This window comes from Coregonus lavaretus (genome assembly GCF_964263955.1).
Source record: "Coregonus lavaretus genome assembly, chromosome: 24".
In the NCBI taxonomy this organism is placed as follows: domain Eukaryota; kingdom Metazoa; phylum Chordata; class Actinopteri; order Salmoniformes; family Salmonidae; genus Coregonus; species Coregonus lavaretus.
Genome location: NC_140011.1, coordinates 26,747,077 through 26,770,098, shown reverse-complemented (window position 1 = coordinate 26,770,098; position 23,022 = coordinate 26,747,077). Strand labels below are relative to the sequence as shown.

The 23,022-nt window shown below is 49.7% G+C and overlaps 1 protein-coding gene across 1 annotated transcript; it reads left to right on the top strand.

The window, feature by feature from the left end:
* Window positions 1–8,952: 8,952 nt before the first annotated feature.
* LOC311099537 (ATP-dependent RNA helicase DQX1-like) lies at window positions 8,953–22,454 on the top strand. Its single transcript, XM_084140238.1, has 12 exons — window positions 8,953–9,262; window positions 13,337–13,730; window positions 14,034–14,227; window positions 14,553–14,994; window positions 16,442–16,750; window positions 16,938–17,037; window positions 17,186–17,344; window positions 17,962–18,153; window positions 20,569–20,694; window positions 20,817–21,007; window positions 21,308–21,498; window positions 21,862–22,454. Exons 2-12 carry the CDS (start codon window positions 13,413–13,415, stop codon window positions 22,076–22,078), a joined length of 2,439 nt encoding a protein of 812 aa, XP_083996364.1. The 5' UTR covers window positions 8,953–9,262; window positions 13,337–13,412; the 3' UTR covers window positions 22,079–22,454.
* Window positions 22,455–23,022: the final 568 nt, after the last annotated feature.

Here is a 23,022-nt window from a genome sequence, read left to right as displayed (position 1 = left end):
AAAAAGGACACCTGTACCATGTCAGATATAGAGTTGAAATGTATTCAATTTTTAGTTTGCATCGTAATTTTACACTTTATATACATCAGAGAAGACTGAAATATAACAAAACTGTTTGACATAGAAACACTGGATTTTCGTCTGTTTAAAAAAAAAAAAAGAATCTTTATGAAATTCTGAAAAATATTAATAACATTCCACCCATGAGACCAAAGAGGGCGCTTTTGATCATTGAATGCAGGAAAGGGTTGTGAGTGGAACTGTGTTTTTTGTAATAATAATGTTTTATTTTTTTTGTTTTTCCTCAATCTGATTAGGTGGGCCTGGCAGGGCCTGGCTCCCCAGTGGGTGGGCCTATGTCCAACCAGGCCCACTCAACTGCCTATGATGACAATGTCCTCCCAGGCCCACTCAACTGCCCATGATGACTGAAATGCACGTCACAAATAAGTCTACTAACCAAGACTACGGACCAAACTTTTTCAATACCTGGTTTGCATACCCATTGTTGCCTTAGTTAGCATTTACTGGTAGATATAAATTGAAACGTCTTTCCTACCTACTGGCTACGGATGACATTCTTCTGTGCGCTGCTCCATGCCAAAACCAGTTGAGAGCTTCGCGCTCTTGCTGCCTGCAGATGATATTCCGCTGAAAGTAGGCTATGTGTGAATATATTTCACGTGTCTTGCGATTGTGTAGTTTACTTTGTGCATGAGTTCACTATTGTACTACATAATTGATAAATCGTATACCTCCACTACACTACTTTGATACGCATCAGTGGGGATTAAAAAGTGAGTATACGCAATGCACACTGAAAAAAAAGTTGCTATACGGTGTATACCTGCATATAGCCTACACTACACCACTGGCCCCTTTGTGTTTTACAAAAAGTGCACTTTCCTACATGAGTGTGCTTGTATTACCGTTGCTGTCCTCACGAACTTGTCACACACTGAAGGCCTAGAGGTCCAATAGGTTCGCCACTGCGCAAACGTCTATAATAGATATACAGACTATTCATGTTTCAAGAAAGGAATGTATATATTGTAATGACCTGACTAGATCATAAAAGAACAACTGTCCAGACAGAGGATTGAGTTTACGAATGGACGGTTTATTAAACCAACTTTACACAGGCTACTGTTTGGCCGTAGCCCACGCCAAATAAATGAAAGATAACCCACAAGCCAATCGTGACCTTCTCTTGTGAAGCCCAGACGTAAAGAGAGAGAACAAAGGCTAAACCTGGTCTTAACTTCCAATGCTCCATCCCCCTGCCCAACCCCCCTCCACGCCACTCCGCCAACCGCCAGGATGCCCGGCATCAGAACATTCCAGGCATTCCCGTGATTGGCAGATAGCAGGTTGATTGACATGTCGGACCCCGCGAACACTAGGTACTGGTAGGTACAACACAACCATCTACTAGCCTAACACATAACACACAGCTGTCTGTGCGGGTCGCTACACAGCCCCCCCACCACAAAGTCCCTCGTCCCCGAGGGAACAAACAAAGTCTCTGAAGCGACCCGGAGGTCTCCTTTGCCTGCGTGGCTGTGATGGCCGCAGAGTGCCCCTCTGAGAACCAGGGGATGAAGGCAAGGACATGGGGGACAAGGAAGCGGGAACGGGTAATACAGTCCGTGGCTCTGGGGAACCACGCGGTGACACAGGGGGAGTGGGCTGTCTGGAGCCTTGTCTGCGGCACCTGGGGGTGGGTGCCTGGAGAATGTCATTGCCAGAGAGGGGAATTGTGGGGGTTCCTGGGGTTTGGGGAGAAGAGGCCCCTCTATATGGGGCTAACCTGTCCCGGTGCAGTGTCACCTTTCTCCCCCTGGGAGGAAGCTGCACCCGGTAAACAACCTCCCCTACCCTCTCCAGGACACTGCAGGGTCCCACCCAGTGACTGTCCAACTTGGGGCATCTGCCCTTTTTCCTTAGCGGGCTGTAGACCCAGACCAGCTCCCCAGCCACAAAGTGCCTTCCCCGGGTGTGCACGTCATAGTTCCTCTTCTGCCTCACACCTGCATTCAGCAGCTGCTCTCTGGCGAAGGTGTGGGCTGTCTCCAGGCGGTCCTGGAGTCTCCGGGCATACTCCGGCCCCGGGGAAACATGAGGGCTATCCAGGGGCCGACCAAACGCCATCTCCGCAGGGGTACGGATCTCTCTCCCCAGCATGAGGAGGGCAGGCGTGCAGGAGGTGGAGTCTTGGACAGCGGAGCGGCATGCCATGAGGACCATAGGCAGGTGCTTGTCCCAGTCCCGCTGGTGTTTGGAAGAGACGATGGCCAGCTGCTGTCCAAGCGTTTTGTTGAAGCGCTCCACAAGGCCATCACTTTGAGGATGGAGAGGAGTAGTGCGGGTCTTGTGCATACCCAGCCTCTCACACATGGTGGCGAACACACGGGACTCAAAGTTTCTGCCTTGGTCGCTGTGGATGGACTCTGCAGCTCCAAACCTGCTGAACATCCCCGCTGTCAGGGCGTCGACGATGGTCTCTGCCTCCTGGTCAGGCAGAGCATAGGCCTCGGGCCATTTTGTGAAATAGTCCATGGCCGTGAGCACCCAGCGGTTTCCACTGTCTGTGGTGGGGAACGGCCCAACTACATCCACTCCCACCCTCTCCATGGGAGCCCCCACTGGGAACTGTTGGAGCTGAGCATGAGAGCGGCCTGGGGGGCCCTTTCTCGCTGTGCAGTTGTCACAGCGGCGGCAAAAGTCTTCCACATCCCTCTTGTGCTGCCCCCAGTAAAAGCCCTGACGGAGGCGGCGCAGTGTTTTTGTGACCCCAAAGTGTCCAGTCCCCACCCCCCCATGAGTACTCTGGAGCACAGCCTCCCGCAATGCTTTTGGGACCACCACCTGCCACCTTTCCTCCCCCGTAGCCGACTCCTTCCATGCCCGCTGTAACACGCCATCAGCCAGCCGCAGTCGCTCAAACTTTGACCACAACCCTTTGGTCGCGAGTGAGAGCGCTGTCACCTCTTCCCATGGTGGCCTCACCTGCGCCTCTACCCACTGTAGCACTGGCTGTAGGTCTGTGTCCCGTCCCTGCTGCTGCCCCCATTCAGCCACGTCGACAGTCTGCAGCTCACAGCAGACAGGCCCGCTCGCCCGACACACTGTGGCACAGACCCCCTCCTCTGCACACAGCTCTCTCTCCCGTCCCTCTCTCCGTTCACAGTGGCGGCAGCCGTCTGCAGTACAGGGCCGACGGGACATGGCGTCGGCGTTGGAGTGGCGTGCCCCTGCCCTGTGCACCACCGTGAAGTCATACGGCTGAAGCTCCTCCAACCAGCGTGCCACCTGCCCCTCTGGCTCTCTGAAAGACATGAGCCACTGGAGAGCAGAGTGGTCAGTCCTTACAGTAAAGGGCAGACCACCCAGGTAGTACTTGAAGTGTTTGACGGAAGCCACAACAGCCAAGAGCTCCCGCCGGGTGACACAGTAGCGGCGCTCATGTTTGTCAAATGTTTTGCTGAAGTACGCCACCGCTCTCTCCCCCTCTGGCCCCACCTGGGCCAGCACCCCACCCATGCCCACATTGCTCGCGTCTGTGTCCAGGATAAAGGGCAATGTGAGGTCAGGGGGGGCGAGCACGGGGGCCTCGATCAGTGCACGTTTGAGGGTGTTGAACGCCTCCTCACACTCCACTGTCCAAGTGAAAGCCTTGTCCTTCGGCAGCAGGCGGTTCAGTGGAGCAGCAACGCTTGAGAAGCCCCGTACAAACCTCCTGTAGTACGAGGCCAGGCCCAGGAAGCTCTTCAGCTGACGCTGGTCGGTGGGGGTGGGCCAGTCTCTGACAGCCGCTACCTTGTCCTCCATGGTGCTGATCCCCTCCTTCCCCACTCGGTGGCCCAAGAAGGACACCTCTCTCCTCATGAAGTGGCACTTCTCGGGGTGGAGCTTCAGACCTGCGGCAGCCACCCTCTCCAGCACACACCGTAGCGCCCCCAGGGCTGACTGGAAGGAGCTGCCATGGGCCAGGATGTCATCGAGGTATACCAGACACTGCTGTCGGGGGATGCCATCCAGCACCCTGTCCATCAAACGCTCAAAAGTAGCTGGAGCGTTGCACAGGCCAAAGCACAGGACCTTGAACTGCCAGTGTCCTCTGTTAGTGGAGAACGCAGTTTTGGCTCTGGCCTCTGGGGAGAGGGGCACCTGCCAGTAGCCACTGCGGAGGTCTAGTGAGGAGAACCAGGAGGACCCCCTAACCAGGTCCAGCGACTCATCGATACGTGGTATGGGGTATGAGTCCTTCCTGGTTACCTCATTCAGCCGCCTGTAGTCCGCACAGAACCTCAGCTTGCCCCCCTTCTTCGGAACCATGACGACTGGCGCCGCCCAGGGGCTGTCTGAGGGCTCAATGAAGTCTGCCCGCTGCATCTCCAACACAGCCTTGTCTGCCGCCTCCTGGCGTGCCAGCGGGATACGGCGGGGACGCATCTTGATAGGTCGAGCATCACCTGTGTCGATCTCATGCTGCACCAGATGAGTCTGACCCACCTCTTCCTCACTCAGCGCAAAGCTGTCTCTGAATTCAAACAGCAACTGCCTCAACCGTTCCTGCTGCTCGGGGTCAAGACCAACACAGTTCCTCCCCCATATCTCCCTCACTGCAGACAGTGTCCTCTCCCCTCCCATCTGGGGTAGCTGGGCTGGGGGGGCGCGGCCCGGGCTCACAGAGGGCTGTGTCGTGGAGGTAGCTGGGGGAATGTAACACAACGCCGTAGGTGACAGGGGAGCTGGGGAAAAGTCACACCCAGATGTGGGGGAGGGGGGGCAGCCATGAGTCTCTGCTGCTTTAACTGTTGGAGTAAAGGGTTTGTTGGGTTGAGTGAATGTGACATTAGGGGCCATGGTGACCTCCGGCCCTCCCTGGAAGCTCAGTGTGCCCCTATTTAGGTCTAACTGGCAGCCTGTGCTCCTAAGAAAGTCCAACCCCAGGATACAAGGGTCCTGCACAGCCGCCACCCACACAGGATGACGCACAGTCCTGCCCCCTACTGTCAGAGTCATTATTCCCTTCCCTTTCATGGGTGCCAGCTCACCTGTGACTGTGCGGAGCTGCACAGTTGTAGGCTCACACTGAGTCCAACCTGGCACAATATCTGGCCTCACCAGGGTTACTGTGGACCCAGTGTCCACCAGGGCGGAGCAGGGCACCCCCTCCACAGTGACAGGGACATGACAAAAGTCCCCAACACAGGTCCGGCCCACCACAACAACAGGCTCCATCCGCTTGCCCTCGTCTGCTTCTGGGGGAAGTGGAGCCTTGCTTCCCCGTCTGTGCCGGTGGGCTCCTCCTGAAGAAGATGGTGGTTGGGATAGAAAGCCAGGGGTCCGCACTACCCGGTCTATGCGGACCCCGAGCCGTTTCCCTGAGCTCTGGGGGACATGGGGCAATCTCGGCGCAGATGGCCTGGCTGGCCACAACCCCAGCAGACCCTGGGACCAGGGCGTGTGTTTCGTGCCGCCTGTAGCGACACAGCACGAATGAGTTCTGTCATTTCAGCCACCCATGCAGGCTTTTCCGGCTCCGGGCTGCTCTGCCCCCCAGCTCGCACAGAGGGTCTGTCTCCCTGCACCCCCACCAAAGCCCCAGCTGAAGCCCCAGCCCACACCAGCTCCCTCTCCAAAGCCATCTCCAAGGCTACCTGCAATGACTCAGGATGAGCCAGCTGGGTCTGTATGCGCAGCTCCGTAGGAGAGAGCGCCTGTATGAACTGGTCCCGTGCTAGCTCGCTCTGCACGGAGGGGGGCATGTGAGCATATGCCCGCCGAGAGAGGCTCTCAATGTCATTAGCTAGCACCCGTAGAGGCTCTCCAGGCTGCCTGCGTCTATTACTCAGTTCGGAGCGCAGTAGCCCGGGCTGTACACACTGTCCATAGCGCCTCCTCAGTGCTCCCACTAAAGCACCATAATCACGTCTGTCCTCGGGGCTAATCAATATCAAACAGGCCAGAGCTTCATCCGTGAGGCATAAAGCCAACTGCAGTGCCCTATCTTCATCCGACCACCCCCTAAAATGAGCTAACAGTTCAAACTGAGCATGAAAAGCTTCCCAATCCGCCTTACCGGAATACTTCGGGGTCTTAACGGATACGGACGCAGCCGGGAACTGGGCGCCGCCATGTTTGTTTACATCCTGAGCCCCAGATTCTTCGTCCCGCCGCGTCGACGTCACCCCTTCGGTCCGCCCACCAGAATCCGCGCGAAACACAGTCGACGAAGCACTCATGCCCGCTTCAGCCGCCATCACTCTAACGTCCTCCCTCAAGCGGCCTCTGGGCTCCGATGCCCTGGCGATCTCCTCAGCCAGAACCCCCGACGTCCATGCACACGCACCTCCTTGGCCATAATCGTCCCCTACCTCCACCTTCACTTTCGGATTCCCTCGAAGCATCTTCAACCCCCGTTCTCACCTACGGTAGCTAGCCACAGAAGTCAGCTAGCTAGCTGGCTAACTTTTATCAACGTTTTTACTTCTGACACCAATGTAATGACCTGACTAGATCATAAAAGAACAACTGTCCAGACAGAGGATTGAGTTTACGAATGGACGGTTTATTAAACCAACTTTACACAGGCTACTGTTTGGCCGTAGCCCACGCCAAATAAATGAAAGATAACCCACAAGCCAATCGTGACCTTCTCTTGTGAAGCCCAGACGTAAAGAGAGAGAACAAAGGCTAAACCTGGTCTTAACTTCCAATGCTCCATCCCCCTGCCCAACCCCCCTCCACGCCACTCCGCCAACCGCCAGGATGCCCGGCATCAGAACATTCCAGGCATTCCCGTGATTGGCAGATAGCAGGTTGATTGACATGTCGGACCCCGCGAACACTAGGTACTGGTAGGTACAACACAACCATCTACTAGCCTAACACATAACACACAGCTGTCTGTGCGGGTCGCTACAATATTTTGCCTGGTGAAGCGGTTTTATGCGCTTACTGAATGGAAGCTGATAATATGATGAGTTTCTTACTCCTCTGGTCTCGGCTGGTCTCCGGAAGAAATTACGAGTCCTCGCTGTCCGAGACCGAGTGAAGACCGAGTACAAAATGTATCCGACACCGAGACAAGACCGAGACACTCATAATGTGGTCTCGAGACCGGTCTTGAGTACTACAACAATGGTTCTACAGTAGGTTATGTTTATACATGTTATGGGATGAACAACAAGGGTAGGAGGGAAGGGGGAATGGAAAGGGTAAAACAGGAGGGAGCTATGACTTCAGAGCTGATTTGTGTGTGTGTGTGTGTGTGTGTGTATGACTTTACTCAGCCTGTATGGGCTATGTAACAACTAATGTAATAAGAGGAAAAGAGAACTTCAGATAAATTGAGAAATGGCTCAAGGGATGATTAAAAGGTTCTCATTGTCCTTATTAATAATAAGAGCACGGTTGACCTTGACCTCACCATGTGTTAATCATGTATTTCTCATTGTTTTAACCTGGACAGATCCTATGAATTTAACTCAAGTCATTATCTGGACACTATTAGGCCTATTTCCACCTCAACTTAATTTGTCTAATTAGGCCTACACCAATTATTACTCAGTCCATATAATTCAAAAACATAAGTTGACGTCAAAGCCCTACATGATAATGCAAAAAAAAATAACATTGCGAAAAACATTTATTTGTGTGGAGAGGCACATTTTGAAAGGACTATAGTGGCCATATTTTAATGCATCTAATAATAATAGCTGATATCTCGTATTTGTGCAAAAAATATTGTAACGACATTAACTCGACAACTAGTGACCTCCTCAATAGGTTTGGTCCTCTTGGCATAAAGGTGTTGGCTCGACAGTAGCTGGACCAGGGTTCGAGTCACGGCCGTGGTTGCACCTAATGGTGTAATTGCAGACCGCAATTCGTGTTTCTTGACGTGGGTGTTCCCTGATATCAGGAAACGCCCATTGATACCTGGCATTGGTCAGTTCCGGTGTTATGAGACTGATGGTTTGTTTACATAGGTTAGGATAACTAACGTGGCAGTTGCACAACTGAATGCATTCAACCAAAATGTGTCTTCCGCATTTAACCCAAACCCTCAATCATAGAGGTGCGGGGGCTGCCTTAATCGACGTCCATGTCATCGGCGCCCGGGAGCAGTTGTTCGGGGTTAACTGCCTTGCTCAAGGGCAGAACGGTAGAATTTTCCACCTTCGGCTTGGGGATTCGAACCAGCAAGCTTTCAGTTACTGGCCCAACGCTCTTAACCGCTAGGTGAATTAACGTGTCATGTTATGTATGAAAATGTATGCACTCACTAACTGTAAATCGCTCTGGATAAGAGCGTCTGCTAAAATGACTAAAATGTTAGGAGACAGACTGAGGTTAAGGTTACGTTTAGCTACAATGCTACAGTTGTCAACAACTGTTGTTCCCAACGCAAAAGAAACTACCACTGAATTTTTCCACTGCTCGATCAAAGACAGTACAGTATGAAGATAGGCTAAAACTGCTTCTCCCCAATAGAAATCCCCGATCACACTTGTAGGCGATGTCATGGCGACGTTGGCTAGCTAAGCTCTTGCTTATCAACACGTCATCGGGTCTAACGGTCGTCTCGCGCCAAACTACGCATGTGCAAGCCGTCAAATCAAAGGCATTCCTTCGATATAAAGTTGTTTTTGTCGGAAATGAAAACGTCTCAGTTTGTCACTCTCACGAGGTTGGAGTAATAACAAGCTCAAATACTTAAGACATTTACTCGAATTTAGGTTGTGCCTTTTAGATTATGAGAAAATTCACAACTAAGGAATACCTTTTCACTTCTCTCATTGACTTCTCAAACCCCGGCCTGTTTGGTCTGTTTCTCAAGCGTTCCCGGAAGTCTTGCGATATTGCGCCTCTGGGTTTAGAAACTATGTGGCTCTATGTTCACTACATACCTCAGAAACTAACGTCCGTGGGCGTGGCGAAGCGTTTGGCCGGAGCAAGGAGTTTGCGTAGCCAGGCAAGCGAATCGATAGAGCTCTATTTTATTAATTAATGTCAACAGTTACGGAGAAACTAGAGGCCGAGAAGAACCGAAGAGAGAATCTGTGAATAGTGGCAAAAAATGAAACATTGTATCCGCATATTGTCTCTTCCAAGAAATGTCAAACGAGTTTGTGTGCAACAACAGTGAGCAGTAGAACGCTTCACTGACAGCGCAGCGGGTTATATTGTTTTGCTGGATATCCCGAGCCTTGGTTGGGATTTTAGGAGACTACAGAGAAATGTGTCGGAGGTAAGATGTCAATGATATTTGTCTACGGGGTTCTGTGGTTGTTTTCGTCTCCCAGTTGTCTTCATTATATTTCCCTCCTATCGTGCGTGTGTGACTGTCAGCTGACAAGTAGTTCCTGGCTGGTCGATATAGGCCTACTGGAGTCGAGGTGGGCAGGAAAGGATGCATATAAGGAAAGAAGAGAGCGAAGGCAGGGGGAGTTATTGTGGGATGACTTGTACTGGTGTCGTCATCCGTAGTTTCTCATTACCAAAAGCAGTATAAAGAACAGTCTTATCTATTGTCATGGCCATACAGTTGTGATGCATTTTAACATAATGCCAAATCGGCTACATACCAATATTACAATGATTTTGTTTACATGATAGTAAATAATAGATTTAAAAAAAAAATAGGACTAGTCATTGTTTGCTAACGTTATAACATGGTTACAACATGTGATGTCATGCATCCAATGCTCTTTCTTATTGTCTACTGTAAGCCCCAAGCTGACGTTAGACCCCTCCCACGTGATTCACACATGATGTTGAACATCACCAATCCCCCCCCCCCCATGAGATGAGCTTTAATGTTTTCCCCATAGCCCATATTAGCCCTGTGTATGCTTTGTTTTTGTATGCAGGCCTATGTCAGTGTGCTCATTAAACATAGGCAAGTGTCAAGCAGGCGAGTTGCAGGTCACCATGGATCAGAAGATACCTTTGGTCATGTAGTGTATGTGGACACCTGCTCGTCCAGCATCTCATTCCAAAATCATGGGCATTAATATGGAGTTGATCCCCCCCCTTCGCTGCTATAATAGCCTCCACTCTTCTGGGAAGGCTTTCCACTAGATGTTGGAACATTGCTGCGGGGACTTGCTTCCATTCAGCCACCAGAGGATTAGTGAGGTTGGGAACTGATGTTGGGCTATTAGGCCTGGCTCGCAGTCGGCATTCCAGTTCATCCCAAAGGTGTTCGATGTGGTTGAGGTCAGGGCTCTGTGCAGGCCAGTCAAGTTCTTCCACACCGATCTCGACAAACCATTTCTGTATGGACCTCGCTTTGTGCACAGGGACATTGTCATGCTGAAACAGGAAAGGGCCTTCCCCAAATTATTGCCACAAAGTTGGAAGCACAGAATCGTCTAGAATGTCATTGTATGCTGTAGCATTAAGATTTCCCTTCACTGGAACTAAGGGGCCTAGCCCGAACCATGAATAACAGCCCCAGACCATTATTCCCCCTCCACCAAACTTTACAGTTGGCACTATGCATTGGGGCAGGTAGCATTCTCCTGGCATCTGCCAAACCCAGATTAGTCCGTTGGACTGCCAGATGGTGAAGCTGGCGCCGACAGACATGGCAGCTCTGCTTCTAGCTCCTAAGCAACTTAGCTGTATTATATCTTTTTTTGTTTGTTATTTCTTACATTATTAGCCCAGAATCTTTTTTTGTGTTATTACATACAGCCGGAAATAACTTTTGGATATCAGAGGGGCGGTAACTCACCAGCATTCTGACCAGAAATACGACTTTCCCGATTTGGATCCTTTGTTCGTAGCCCCCAATGCAATTTAACTTATCCCAGAGGCTTCTCCAAAATGCCGCCGGGGGAGAAGAGGTATTCGGAGTGGACTTCTAGTCCGACTCAGGAGGCTTGCACACCATCCACTGCTTCCGAGTATATTACTCGCTAATGTTCAGTCCCTGGACAATAAAATAGACAAGCTCAGGGCGAGGACATACTCTGTTTCACGGAATCATGGCTCTCTCCGGATATACTGTCCCCATCCATACAGCCAGCTGGGTTCTTTGTACATTGCGCAGACAGGAATAAAGACATCTCCGGGAAGAAGAAAGGAGTAGGTTTATCTTTCATGATTAACTACTCATGGTGTGATTGTGATAATGTACAGGAACTCAAGTCCTTTTGTTCACGCGACCTAGAATATCTCAAAATCAAATGCCGACCGTATTACCTCCAAAGAGAATTCTCTTCAGTTAGTCACAGCCGTGTATATTCCCCCTCAAGCCGATACTACGACGGCCCTCAAGGAACTACACTGGACTTTGTGCAAACTGGAAACCACATATCCTGACGCCGCATTTATTGTAGCTGGGGAGTGTTGTAACCGAGGACAGACGATTTCATCATTCAGCGGTCCCGTTCTGCGAGCTTGTGTGGCCTACCACGTCGCGGCTGAGCCGTTGTTGCTCCTAGACAGTGTTGTAGTACTTGAGACCGGTCTTGGTCTCGAGTCCGGTCTCGAGACCACATATTGAGTGTGTCTGTCTTGTCTCTGTGTCTTTTACTCGGTCTTGTCTCGGTCTCGGACAGTGAGGACTCTTTTACGCCGAGACCAGCGGCGTAAAAAACGTATAATTATCAGCTTGAATTCAGTCAGCTCATAAAACCGCTTCATCAGGCCAAATATATACACTCCTTTCTTGAAACATTAATATTTTATCGCCTATTGAAACCTGGGATTCCTACTTTACTCGTAATATTACTGTCCTTTACTTTCGTTGAAAAATATCCGCAAACTTTGTCCGTATTTACTTGACTCGCTCGCTGGTAGGGAAGAGTGGGGGAAATTGTTGGAAACCTGCGCACTCACTATTGGTAAGGGGAGACAGGGGGGAATTGTAATAGTATTTATATCTGTTATAGACATGTTTGTGCAGTGTCGAGCCTATTGGACCTTCAGTGTGTGACAGGCTCGTGATGCTGAAAGGACAGCAACTGTAATACCAGCGGAAAGTGCACTTTTTGTAAAACACAAAGGGCCAGTGGTGTAGTGGAGGCTATACGCAGGTATACGCCATATACCCACTTTGTTTTTCAGTGGGCATTGCGTATACTCACTTCTTAATCCCTACTGTTGCGTATCAAAGTAGTGTAGTGGAGGTATACAACTTATTAACCTCTACGGGATCGGTGTCCCGTATATATGGGACGGTTGAGCTAACGTGCGCTAATGTGACTCTGTCTCGGACCCCCGTCTCCCTCTAGGTCTTGGTCTTGACTCGGTCTCACCCCCCCTCCAGTGTTGGTCTTGAATCAGTCTCGCTTTAGATGGTCTCGAACACAACACTGCTCCTAGACGTTTCCACTTCACAATAACAGCACTTACAGTTGACTGGGGCAGCTTTAGCAGGGCAGACATTTGACAAACTGACTTGTTGTAAAGGTTATGATGGTGCCACATTGAAAGTCACTGAGCAATGTTTGTCTATGGAGATTGCATGGGTGTGTGTGTCAACAACGGGTGTGGCTGAAATAGCCGAATCCACTAATTTGAAGGGGTGTCCACATACTTTTGTATATATATAGTGTATCTAGGCCAACTCATTTGCCACTTCTGTTTGTTGACCTATCAATTGAGGTGTACCCATTACAAAATCTACCCAAGCTGACTAATTTTATGCATTGACTCGGTTTGTAATGTTTGCATATCAGTGTCACTGATCGTTTTAACAAAGAGAAGTGGGTGTTAACCATGAGTGATTACATGTGTCTGTGTCAGTAAGTGCAAGTCTGTGTCTGTCTGTCTGTCTGTCTGTCTGTCTGTCTGTCTGTCTGTCTGTCTGTCTGTCTGTCTGTCTGTCTGTCTGTGTTGTGTGTGTGTGTGAGAATGCTCTTGTGTGTATTGCTTCATGCCTACTGGGCAAATGCAGACATTCCAGGAGTGAATGGAATAGCACAGGCCCACAGCTGCTGTACAGAGCTACAGCTTCTCTGTGGTGTCTCACTGAAGCTGTCTGACTTCCTGAAGGCACTGACTACACTAGCAACTATGCACTCTGTATAGCACAACTGTTACAGAATACGTAGCTAGTCAAGGTTGACATTGCCCTTACCCCTGTGAAAGGTTTGAGGCTTCTTACACTACATCAAACTTTCTCTCTCAGAATCATACATCATATTTTTGAAATAACATATGATATAGATTACATTTCCTTTGATGACTCAAGTTTAAAACCAGGTCCCTAGCCTCAAGCAGCAAAAGGGGTCAACTAAGTTGGGTGAACTCAAAAATCTGCTCGATAACTTTCAACACAACAGCATCTCTTCTCTGATCCTCTTCCCAGGTAATCTACAGTCACTCTGTTACCATCCCCTTTCCCCTTTCCCCATCCCCCTAACCTCTTCCCAACCCACCCTGTGATGATGTCGTCACCCTCCGCGGTCACCCCCTTGACAACGTCTCCCCCCACCCTCCGCCCCTCCTCCGCCCTGGACTCTCTCTCCATGTCCTCTCTACTCTCCGGGGACCTAGAGGATGAGAGGGGGGAGGAGGGGGGCCTGGGGGACCTGGAGGTGAACCCATACGATGGCTTGCCCTTCTCGTCACGCTACTACTCTCTGCTGGAGGAGAGGAAAACGCTTCCCATGTGGAGCCTCAAGTACCGCCTGCTGGAGCACCTGGAAACACACAGCATGGTGGTGGTCAGTGCCCCCAGTGGCACGGGCAAGAGCACACAGGTAAGAGGCATGCAAAGTACGTACAAACATGCACGCCGGTATAGGCACACACATTAGCACTGGTGATGAAGTGCCCAGAGAGAGCAAAGAAGGTGGGGAAACATGCCAAACATACAGGTAGATATAGAGTACACACACATGGTTAGGGACCCTCCAAACGTACACAATATTCAGACACTGAAGACAGACAGAAAGACAGACCACTGTACAAACTCAAGCAACTATCACTATCACGCTATACACACTCACTTTGTGTGCATATCAGTCTCCCTCTTTCTCTCTCCCTCACCCTCTCTCTCCCAGGTGCCCCAGTGGTGTGTGGAGTATGCCCTGTCCCATGAGTTCTCTCAGGGCTTGGTGTGCTGTTCCCAGCCCTACGCTGTGGCTGCAGGGAGTCTGGCCCTCAGGGTGGCTGATGAGATGGACCTGAGTCTGGGCCTGGAGGTGGGCTACTGGGTCCCCCACGACAATGGCTGTACCCCCGATACACTACTTAGGTGAGGAGAGATGTAGACACACAGGTGTGCATGAACATTGGCGCATGTGTATGTACACACACATAGCACAAAGGTACAAGCTTGGGTACACACACATCACCCAATCTGACGGCACGTTTCTTACTCATCTTCTTCTAGCACGTTTATCCACCCTCCTTTCTGCTCCCCCCGACCTGGAATAGAATATTGTAGTCCTTGTTTCCTTCTCTCTCTTTCTCTCCCCCTGAGGTTTATAACAGTGCAAGACAATAGGATTAAGGGATGGGGGGGTCATTTCTCTCCCTGATCCCTCTCTCACCCTCTCTCTCCTCTCTCCCTCTCTCAGGTTCGTCAGTGACTCTCTGCTCCTGGGGGAGATGATGTCGGACCCCCTGCTGCGTCAGTATGGGGTGCTGGTGGTGGATGAGGTGCAGGAGCGCACTGTGCCCTCCGACGTCCTCCTGGGCCTGCTGCTGGATGTGTGCTGCCAGCGCCCCGACGACCTCCGCGTGGTCCTCCTCACCGACCCCTCCCTCGCCCCCAGCCTCGCCACCTTCCTGGGTGAGGGAGTTCCGCTTCTAACGCTGGATGAGCCTGTCGCGGATGAGGACCGGCCCGCCAGAGATACACCCGAGACAGAGACAAGGAGGAGACCACCGGTTGTCGTGGAAACGGTGTACAGGGATCCTGGAGGGAGGGAGTCGGCGGCAGCGGCGTGTTACATGGTGTTGGATCTCCACCGCAGGGGAGAGGAGGGGGATGTCATGGTCTTTCTCCCCAGTGCCCAGGTAGATGCACACACACACACAGTATACTAAATATATACAGCTAATCTCATCAACTACTGGGGCTGTTTTTAGCCGCATCAGATCATTAGACAGTAGATGCCCAGTAGTCCTACTGCTGGAACGGAGAAATGGTTCAGAAGGCCCAGTGGGTTACGTTGGGTCGGGTTAGTTAGGATAAATCGGGTGCGTGCAACAGCAGAGTTGTGGAATGATTTCCCCGCACGGCCCACAAGTTAAATGTAAGTGTCTGCTAAATGACCTTCCTTTGTATCCCACCTCTTCTTGTCAGTTTCTGCTAGACTTCCTTCTACATGTAAATCCCTATTGAACTGTGTTATTTCTTAATGCTTTGTTGTGCTGTGTTTTGTAAATGCCATCTTCCTTGTCTGTTGTTGCCTCTCATCCTGGGGACAGAGAAACAGGGACACTGTAACCTTAGACTGCTGAATGGCATCAGGGTGTGTCAGGTGTCCTGTTTAACGCATCCAGAACACACACACGCTCGCGCGCAGAGAGAGAGAGCACAGAGCCCCATCATTTTCACATCCACATCTCTTACACACACACTCCCACTATGTCAACATCACCACACCCTAGCTCCTCTCCTAATTCCTGGATATGGTTTCAAATCCTGAGGCAGACCTGGACTTTAGTACAGTACAGTAGTTGATGCCAAGGCTGCAAAACACAGAGCTAGCTAGCCAGGAGAATGGATCTGGTTAAGGCTCAGTAGAAGAGCCACTGTAAACAGAGTAAACAAGGACATAGAGAAGCACTGTCTGGTGATGCCTAGTCTCAATTCAGATCAACCTAAACTATGCGTTTAGGGAGAGGGAAACAAAGAGGGAGGGAGCGAGTGGGGGAGATATATGAGAAAGGAGAAGGAGAACGGGCACAGGGACAGAGGCTATGTCCCAATACGCTCAAATAGATTATTTTGTACTTTTTAAAACAATGAAAACCCATTGGTCTAGCTAGTTTAAGTAGAAGAAGCCATTACAAAATATGGAGACTTTAGCAGGGCAAGGAGGCAGTGGGTGGGGTAAGGGCAAAGATGAGAAGGAGTTGCTTCCACTCTTCCCCTTTAAATGCCCTCTGTGCCCTATGTGCAATCCCTTTAACTGGTTAGCATAGCCACTTCCTCTCAGCTGCCAGAAGGAGGGAGAAACTGATAGCCTTAGAGGGGCAGAGTGGAGAATGGAAAGAGTGGATGCATTTGGAACAATGTGTACCGTACACACTACATTTCACTGCATGTAGGTAGCATAAATAGCATGTTCTCATTTAATTGAAATTACTCTCTCTACTTGTCCACTTATTCACTTTTTTATGGCTGGACGACTTTTAGAATGCCAGGACATAACATTTCTCAAGAGATCGACAAAGTGCCCAGGATAGAACAATAGGTATCCCCAAACCTTTCTTCTCTCTCCTCCCTCTCTCTCAGGAGATAGACGAGTGTGGCTCTCTGCTGGAGAAGGAGTCTGTGGCCCTGAGCCCTCAGCTGGGGACCCTCAGAGTTCTGCACCTCCACGCAGGCCTCGGAGGGGCAACCCAGCGTGTCTATGAAGCCGAGCCAGAGGGGCTTTCTGGGGACACGGAGGGATCCAAGGGGTCTGAAGGACTGGAAGGGCCAGGGATAGGGGTGGGGACGGGAGCGAGGCGCAGGGTCATCCTCACAGACACCCTAGGGGAGGCCTCCTTCTCTCTATCTGGAGTCCGTTATGTCATAGACACAGGCATGCAACTCAAGACAGTGAGTACTCATTTATTAGAGATGGGAGGGAGGAGGAGTATGTGTTGCACTATCCTACACAGTGGGCACATCTCAATTGTCAAATGTGGCAATAGCCACAATGCTGCATAACCTCAATAGACTATTGAGGTGCACCCAGTCCCAGAGCCATGCATAACCTCCCACTCTTCCTGTCTCCGTCTCATAGGTTTACAACCCTCAAATTAGAGCGGACTCCCAGGTCCTGCGTCCAATCAGCCGGCAGCAGGCAGACATGCGGACGCAGAGGGTAAACAGTGACCTACCAGGTAGGTTAAGGTCAATCAAATCTGTTGTAAGAAATCATCATGCACTGTTGTGATTATTAGACTTAGTGCACTGTGGTGTAACATAGCTATTCAGGCCAACTCTCTTCTCTCTGTGTATTCTTTTGAACGCTCTCTCCTGTCCCTCCAGGTCTGTGTTTCCGTCTGTACCCCCAGGCTCTGTATGAGGAGGGCATGGCGGAGACCCGCAGCCCGGGGGTGGTGGAGGAGAACCTCAGCCACCTGGTGCTACTGCTCAAGAGGCTGGACATCGCTGACATGGGCCAGTGCAAGTTCCTGGACAGGCCTGGTAAGGAGGGCCATCTAGCTAGTTCGGCCATGTTGTTTCCTTTGAAATAATAAAGTACACCTTGCACCAGACCTGGGTTCAAATACATGTGTATTTGGTATTTAAAATACTTTGGACTATTTTCAATTACACTGCACAAAAACAAGTACTTTTATTTCAGTATTTGAATGGTTATTTGTAAAAGCCAAATAGTCTACCAAATTGTATTTGAAAGTGTTTTCAAATGCTTATTTCAAATACTATTTTCTAATACCTGGGTTAAATGCATTTGAGTCAGTGTATTTTAGTATTTTCAAATACTTTCCAAGTGTATTTCCAAATACATTAAAATATTCAACTGCTTATCTTTTCAAATAAAATATATCTGAATACTTACTTTGAATGTATTTAAAAGTAATTGAGATATTTTAAAAAGCTATTTGAACTCAGGTCTGCCTTGCATTCATGGGATTCATGTTACATTCATGTTTTTACTAGGTGCCTTCTATTTTGTGATATCAGACAAAATATAAGATCTTTCCATATCCCTCACCTTCTTCAATCCATCCCTCTCCGTTTTATTCACTCTCTCTTTTTATTCTCTCCTCCTCCTCTCTCCCTCCCTCGCCCTCCCCCAGCTCCCGAGGCTCTGATGCAGGCTCTAGAGGACCTGGACTACCTGGCAGCGCTGGATGATGATGGGAACCTATCTGAGGTGGGCATCATTATGTCAGAGCTGCCCCTGGAGCCCCCGCTGGCCAAGGCCCTCATCGCTGCCTGCGAGTTCGACTGTGTCAACGAGCTGCTCACCATCGCTGCCATGCTCACAGGTACACACAGCACACACATACACTGGCCAAGGGGCTTATTAATCAAATCAAATCAAATCAAATTTTATTGGTCACATGCGCCGAATACAACAGGTGCAGACATTACAGTGAAATGCTTACTTACAGCCCTTAACCAACAGTGCATTTATTTTAACAAAAAAGTTAAAATAAAACAACAACAAAAAAAGTGTTGAGAAAAAAAGAGCAGAAGTAAAATAAAATAACAGTAGGGAGGCTATATATACAGGGGGGTACCGGTGCAGAGTCAATGTGCGGGGGCACCGGCTAGTTGAGGTAGTTGAGGTAATATGTACATGTGGGTAGAGTTAAAGTGACTATGCATAAATAATTAACAGAGTAGCAGCAGCGTAAAAAGGATGGGGTGGGGGGGCAGTGCAAATAGTCTTAGCCATGATTAGCTGTTCAGGAGTCTTATGGCTTGGGGGTAGAAGCTGTTGAGAAGTCTTTTGGACCTAGACTTGGCACTCCGGTACCACTTGCCGTGCAGTAGCAGAGAGAACAGTCTATGACTAGGGTGGCTGGAGTCTTTGACAATTTTGAGGGCCTTCCTCTGACACCGCCTGGTATAGAGGTCCTGGATGGCAGGAAGCTTGGCCCCAGTGATGTACTGGGCCGTACGCACTACCCTCTGTAGTGCCTTGCGGTCGGAGGCCAAGCAGTTGCCATACCAGGCGGTGATGCAACCAGTCAGGATGCTCTCGATGGTGCAGCTGTATAATTTTTTGAGGATCTGAGGACCCATGCCAAATCTTTTCAGTCTCCTGAGGGGGAATAGGCTTTGTCGTGCCCTTTTCACGACTGTCTTGGTGTGTTTGGACCATGATAGTTCGTTGGTGATGTGGACACCAAGGAACTTGAAGCTCTCAACCTGTTCCACTACAGCCCCGTTGATGAGAATGGGGGCGTGCTCAGTCCTCTTTTTTTTCCTGTAGTCCACAATCATCTCCTTTGTCTTGGTCACGTTGAGGGAGAGGTTGTTGTCCTGGCACCACACGGCCAGGTCTCTGACCTCCTCCCTATAGGCTGTCTCATCGTTGTCGGTGATCAGGCCTACCACTGTTGTGTCGTCGGCAAACTTAATGATGGTGTTGGAGTCGTGCCTGGCCATGCAGTCATGGGTGAACAGAGAGTACAGGAGGGGACTGAGCACGCACCCCTGAGGGGCCCCCGTGTTGAGGATCAGTGTGGCAGATGTGTTGTTACCTACCCTTACCACCTGGGGGTGGCCCGTCAGGAAGTCCAGGATCCAGTTGCAGAGGGAGGTGTTTAGTCCCAGGATCCTTAGCTTAGTGATGAGCTTAGAGGGCACTATGGTGTTGAATGCTGAGCTGTAGTCAATGAATAGCATTCTCACGTAGGTGTTCCTCTTGTCCAGCTGGGAAAGGGCAGTGTGGAGTGCAATAGAGATTGCATCATCTGTGGATCTGTTGGGGCGGTATGCAAATTGGAGTGGGTCTAGGGTTTCTGGGATAATGCTGTTGATGTGAGCCATGACCAGCCTTTCAAAGCACTTCATGGCTACAGACGTCAGTGCTACGGGTCGGTAGTCATTTAGGCAGGTTATCTTAGAGTCCTTGGGCACGGGGACTATGGTGGTCTGCTTGAAACATGTTGGTATTACAGACTCAGTCAGGGACATGTTGAAAATGTCAGTGAAGACACTTGCCAGTTGGTCAGCACATGCTCGGAGTACACGTCCTGGTAATCCGTCTGGCCCTGCGGCCTTGTGAATGTTGACCTGCTTAAAAGTCTTACTCACATCGGCTACGGAGAGCGTGATCACATAGTCATCCGGAACAGCTGATGCTCTCATGCATGCTTCAGTGTTGCTTGCCTCGAAGCGAGCATAGAAGTGGTTTAGCTCGTCTGGTAGGCTTGTGTCACTGGGCAGCTCACGGCTGTGCTTCCCTTTGTAGTCTGTAATAGTTTTCAAGCCCTGCCACATCCGACGAGCGTCAGAGCCAGTGTAGTACGATTCAATCTTAGTCCTGTATTGACTCTTTGCCTGTTTGATGGTTCGTCGGAGGTCATAGCGGGATTTCTTATATGCGTCCGGGTTAGAGTCCCGTTCCTTGAAAGCGGCAGCTCTACCCTTTAGCTCAGTGCGGATGTTTCCTGTAATCCATGGCTTCTGGTTGGGGTATGTACGTACGGTCACTGTGGGGACGACATCATCGATGCACTTATTGATGAAGCCAGTGACTGATGTGGTGTACTCCTCAATGCTGTCTGAAGAATCCCGGAACATGTTCCAGTATTACTGGCTGTAAAATGAGCCTTTAATAACCCTTTTTTACATGCATTACAGAATAGTGCTTTGTTTTGTTTCTATAACTTAGACTTAAGTTTTTGAACAGTCATTCATTGAAATTATCCACCTGCGTGTGTTCCCAGCTCCCCCCTGCTTTGTGACCCCCACACCCCAGAGAGAGGAGGCAGCAGCCACTCACAGACGCCCTGTGTTGCACAACGAGGGAGACCACCTCACCCTCATCAACATCTACAATGCCTATATACAGCGTGAGACTATATACCACACCCACACTCATAGAAATACACATATAGGCATGAAACAGACATGCATTTCACACAACCTCTACTCCTTGAATATTTAATGTGTGTTTCTCTGATTCATATTTTAGACAATGAGGATGATGCCTGGTGTACTACCAACTTCCTGAACCCTGCCGCATTACGATTGGCTGTGGTGATCAGGGCAGAGCTGCTGGAGGTGATGCAGCGAATAGAGTTGCCCGTCTCGCCTCCATCCTTTGGTTGCCAAGATAACTGCACTAATATCAAGCGTGCGCTCATCTCAGGGTTCTTCCTCAAGGTAAAAGGACTCATCAGTCCACTTCTCCATTTAAGATGTAATTTAGTTTGTTTGTGTCTAACATTTGCCTGGGAAATATATAGACCCTAACCCTTCTCTCTATCCTCCCCCTATTTCTTCCTCCTCTTTTTGTCTTTCCCTTACTGTCTTTCTAAATGTTCACATTCTCCTCTCTCTCTGTCTTTTGCCCCTTCCTCTTCCCCCTCTCTTTCTCTCGGTCTCTCCTGTTCTTTCTGTATTTGTTTCTCTCTATCTCATTGGATTTCCTCTTCTCCCTTCCCCCCCTCCTCTCTTTCTCAGGTGGCTCATGATGTGGATGGCTCAGGTAACTACCTCCTGTTGACTCACCGTCACGTGGCTCACCTCCACCCCTTCTCCTCCTACCTGTGTCGCCGGCCGTGCCTCAACCCCCCCTCCTGGGTGCTCTACCACGAATTCACCATCTCCCACGACAACTGCATCCGCACCGCCTCCGAGGTGCACCCCCACATGTGAGTAACCCCAAAATGTTTTGTGAACTTTTGTTGTTGAGCAAATCCATGTAGATAGTAAGTGTGTAATGTACACAGTAACCCTGAACTTCTTTGGGCCATCCACAGTGGTGTCTTTACTTCCTTTTGGAATACTAGTCCTTTGATAAACAGTAAACTGTACTATCTGTCAGAAGATAGTGGTGCGTACCAGGTTGTCTTTAGTGATCAGATCGCACAACAAGAAGCATTAAACTTCTCTGGAACCAGGTCAATATGATATAGCAATCTCAATGTCATTACATTGAGGTAAACTAGGCATTTAAGTGCATTACTTTGATAACCTACTTTGGTAACCTTGGCCTCTTACTGTTTCCTGTGTAGGTTGGTGGAGCTGGCCCCTCTGTACTACCTGGGCAACCTGCCGTCCAGCGAGGGACGGGACCTGCTGATGGAGCTGAGACAGAGTCTGCTGCCCCCAGAGGAGGTGCAGGAGAGGGGCCCAGAGGGGGTCTACGACACACGCCACATTGAGGAACACCTAGACAGGACCGGAGATCCACGTAATCAGGACAGTACTGAGCTGTGTGTCATACAGTGACGGGAACGGAGTGGGCAACCGAAAGCAGAACCAAGGGAGGAGAACCTGAGAGAGAGGACTTGGATGCACTATGCAGGATACTGTCAAGTTCTACCAGGAACACACTGTAGAGCTATACTGTACTATTGCATGGACAGCTAATGAGGGAGAGTACGTACAGTACACTATCCAGCCATACAACGTTGTATGGAAGCAGTTGTTTCCATCTGAGTGAATAAGGGCTCAGCTACAGGTGTTAGTGAAATCTTTCTCAAATGAGATTAAATGCATTTTTGGCACATGAAAATGTGTGAGTTAAGGGCAATTTCAGACTGAACCTAGAGTTCCTATAAAACAAACTGTATACTGGTATGCAAATAAATATATATTGGGAATTATATATGGCCAGAAATGTTGACTTCTACGAGGTTCCCTGATACTTCACTGAAGAGATCATCAGTCAGCTGTCAACTAGTGGACATGCATCCCTTCAATGATGACTGGTGAGGTATCGCATTGATGCTGTCACTTCCAGGGAATTTGTGTTTTTTGTCTGTTGTGGCACCAGCACCCATCTCTTCAGTGGAAGCTATTGGTTGACCTATGATCCCTCTGTAGAAGTGCCCAATCATAGAAGCTGACTTGATGTGTGGTCCTCTGTAGCTCAATTGGTAGAGCATGGCGCTTGTAACGCCAGGGTAGTGGGTTTGATCCCCGGGACCACCCATACGTAAAAATGTATGCACACATGACTAAGTCGCTTTGGATAAAAGCGTCTGCTAAATGGCATGTTATGTTATGTGGACTGGACATGTGATTCGCAGGGCTCAGTTGGGTTTACAGAGGGCAATCTACCATTGTACGGAGCTTTAAAATCCAGTTTTTGCTACTGCTGTTCGTTGTATTCTATTGGGTTTAGTGTTTGTATATGGACCCCTCGTCCCCCACTCCAATGTGTTGAAATA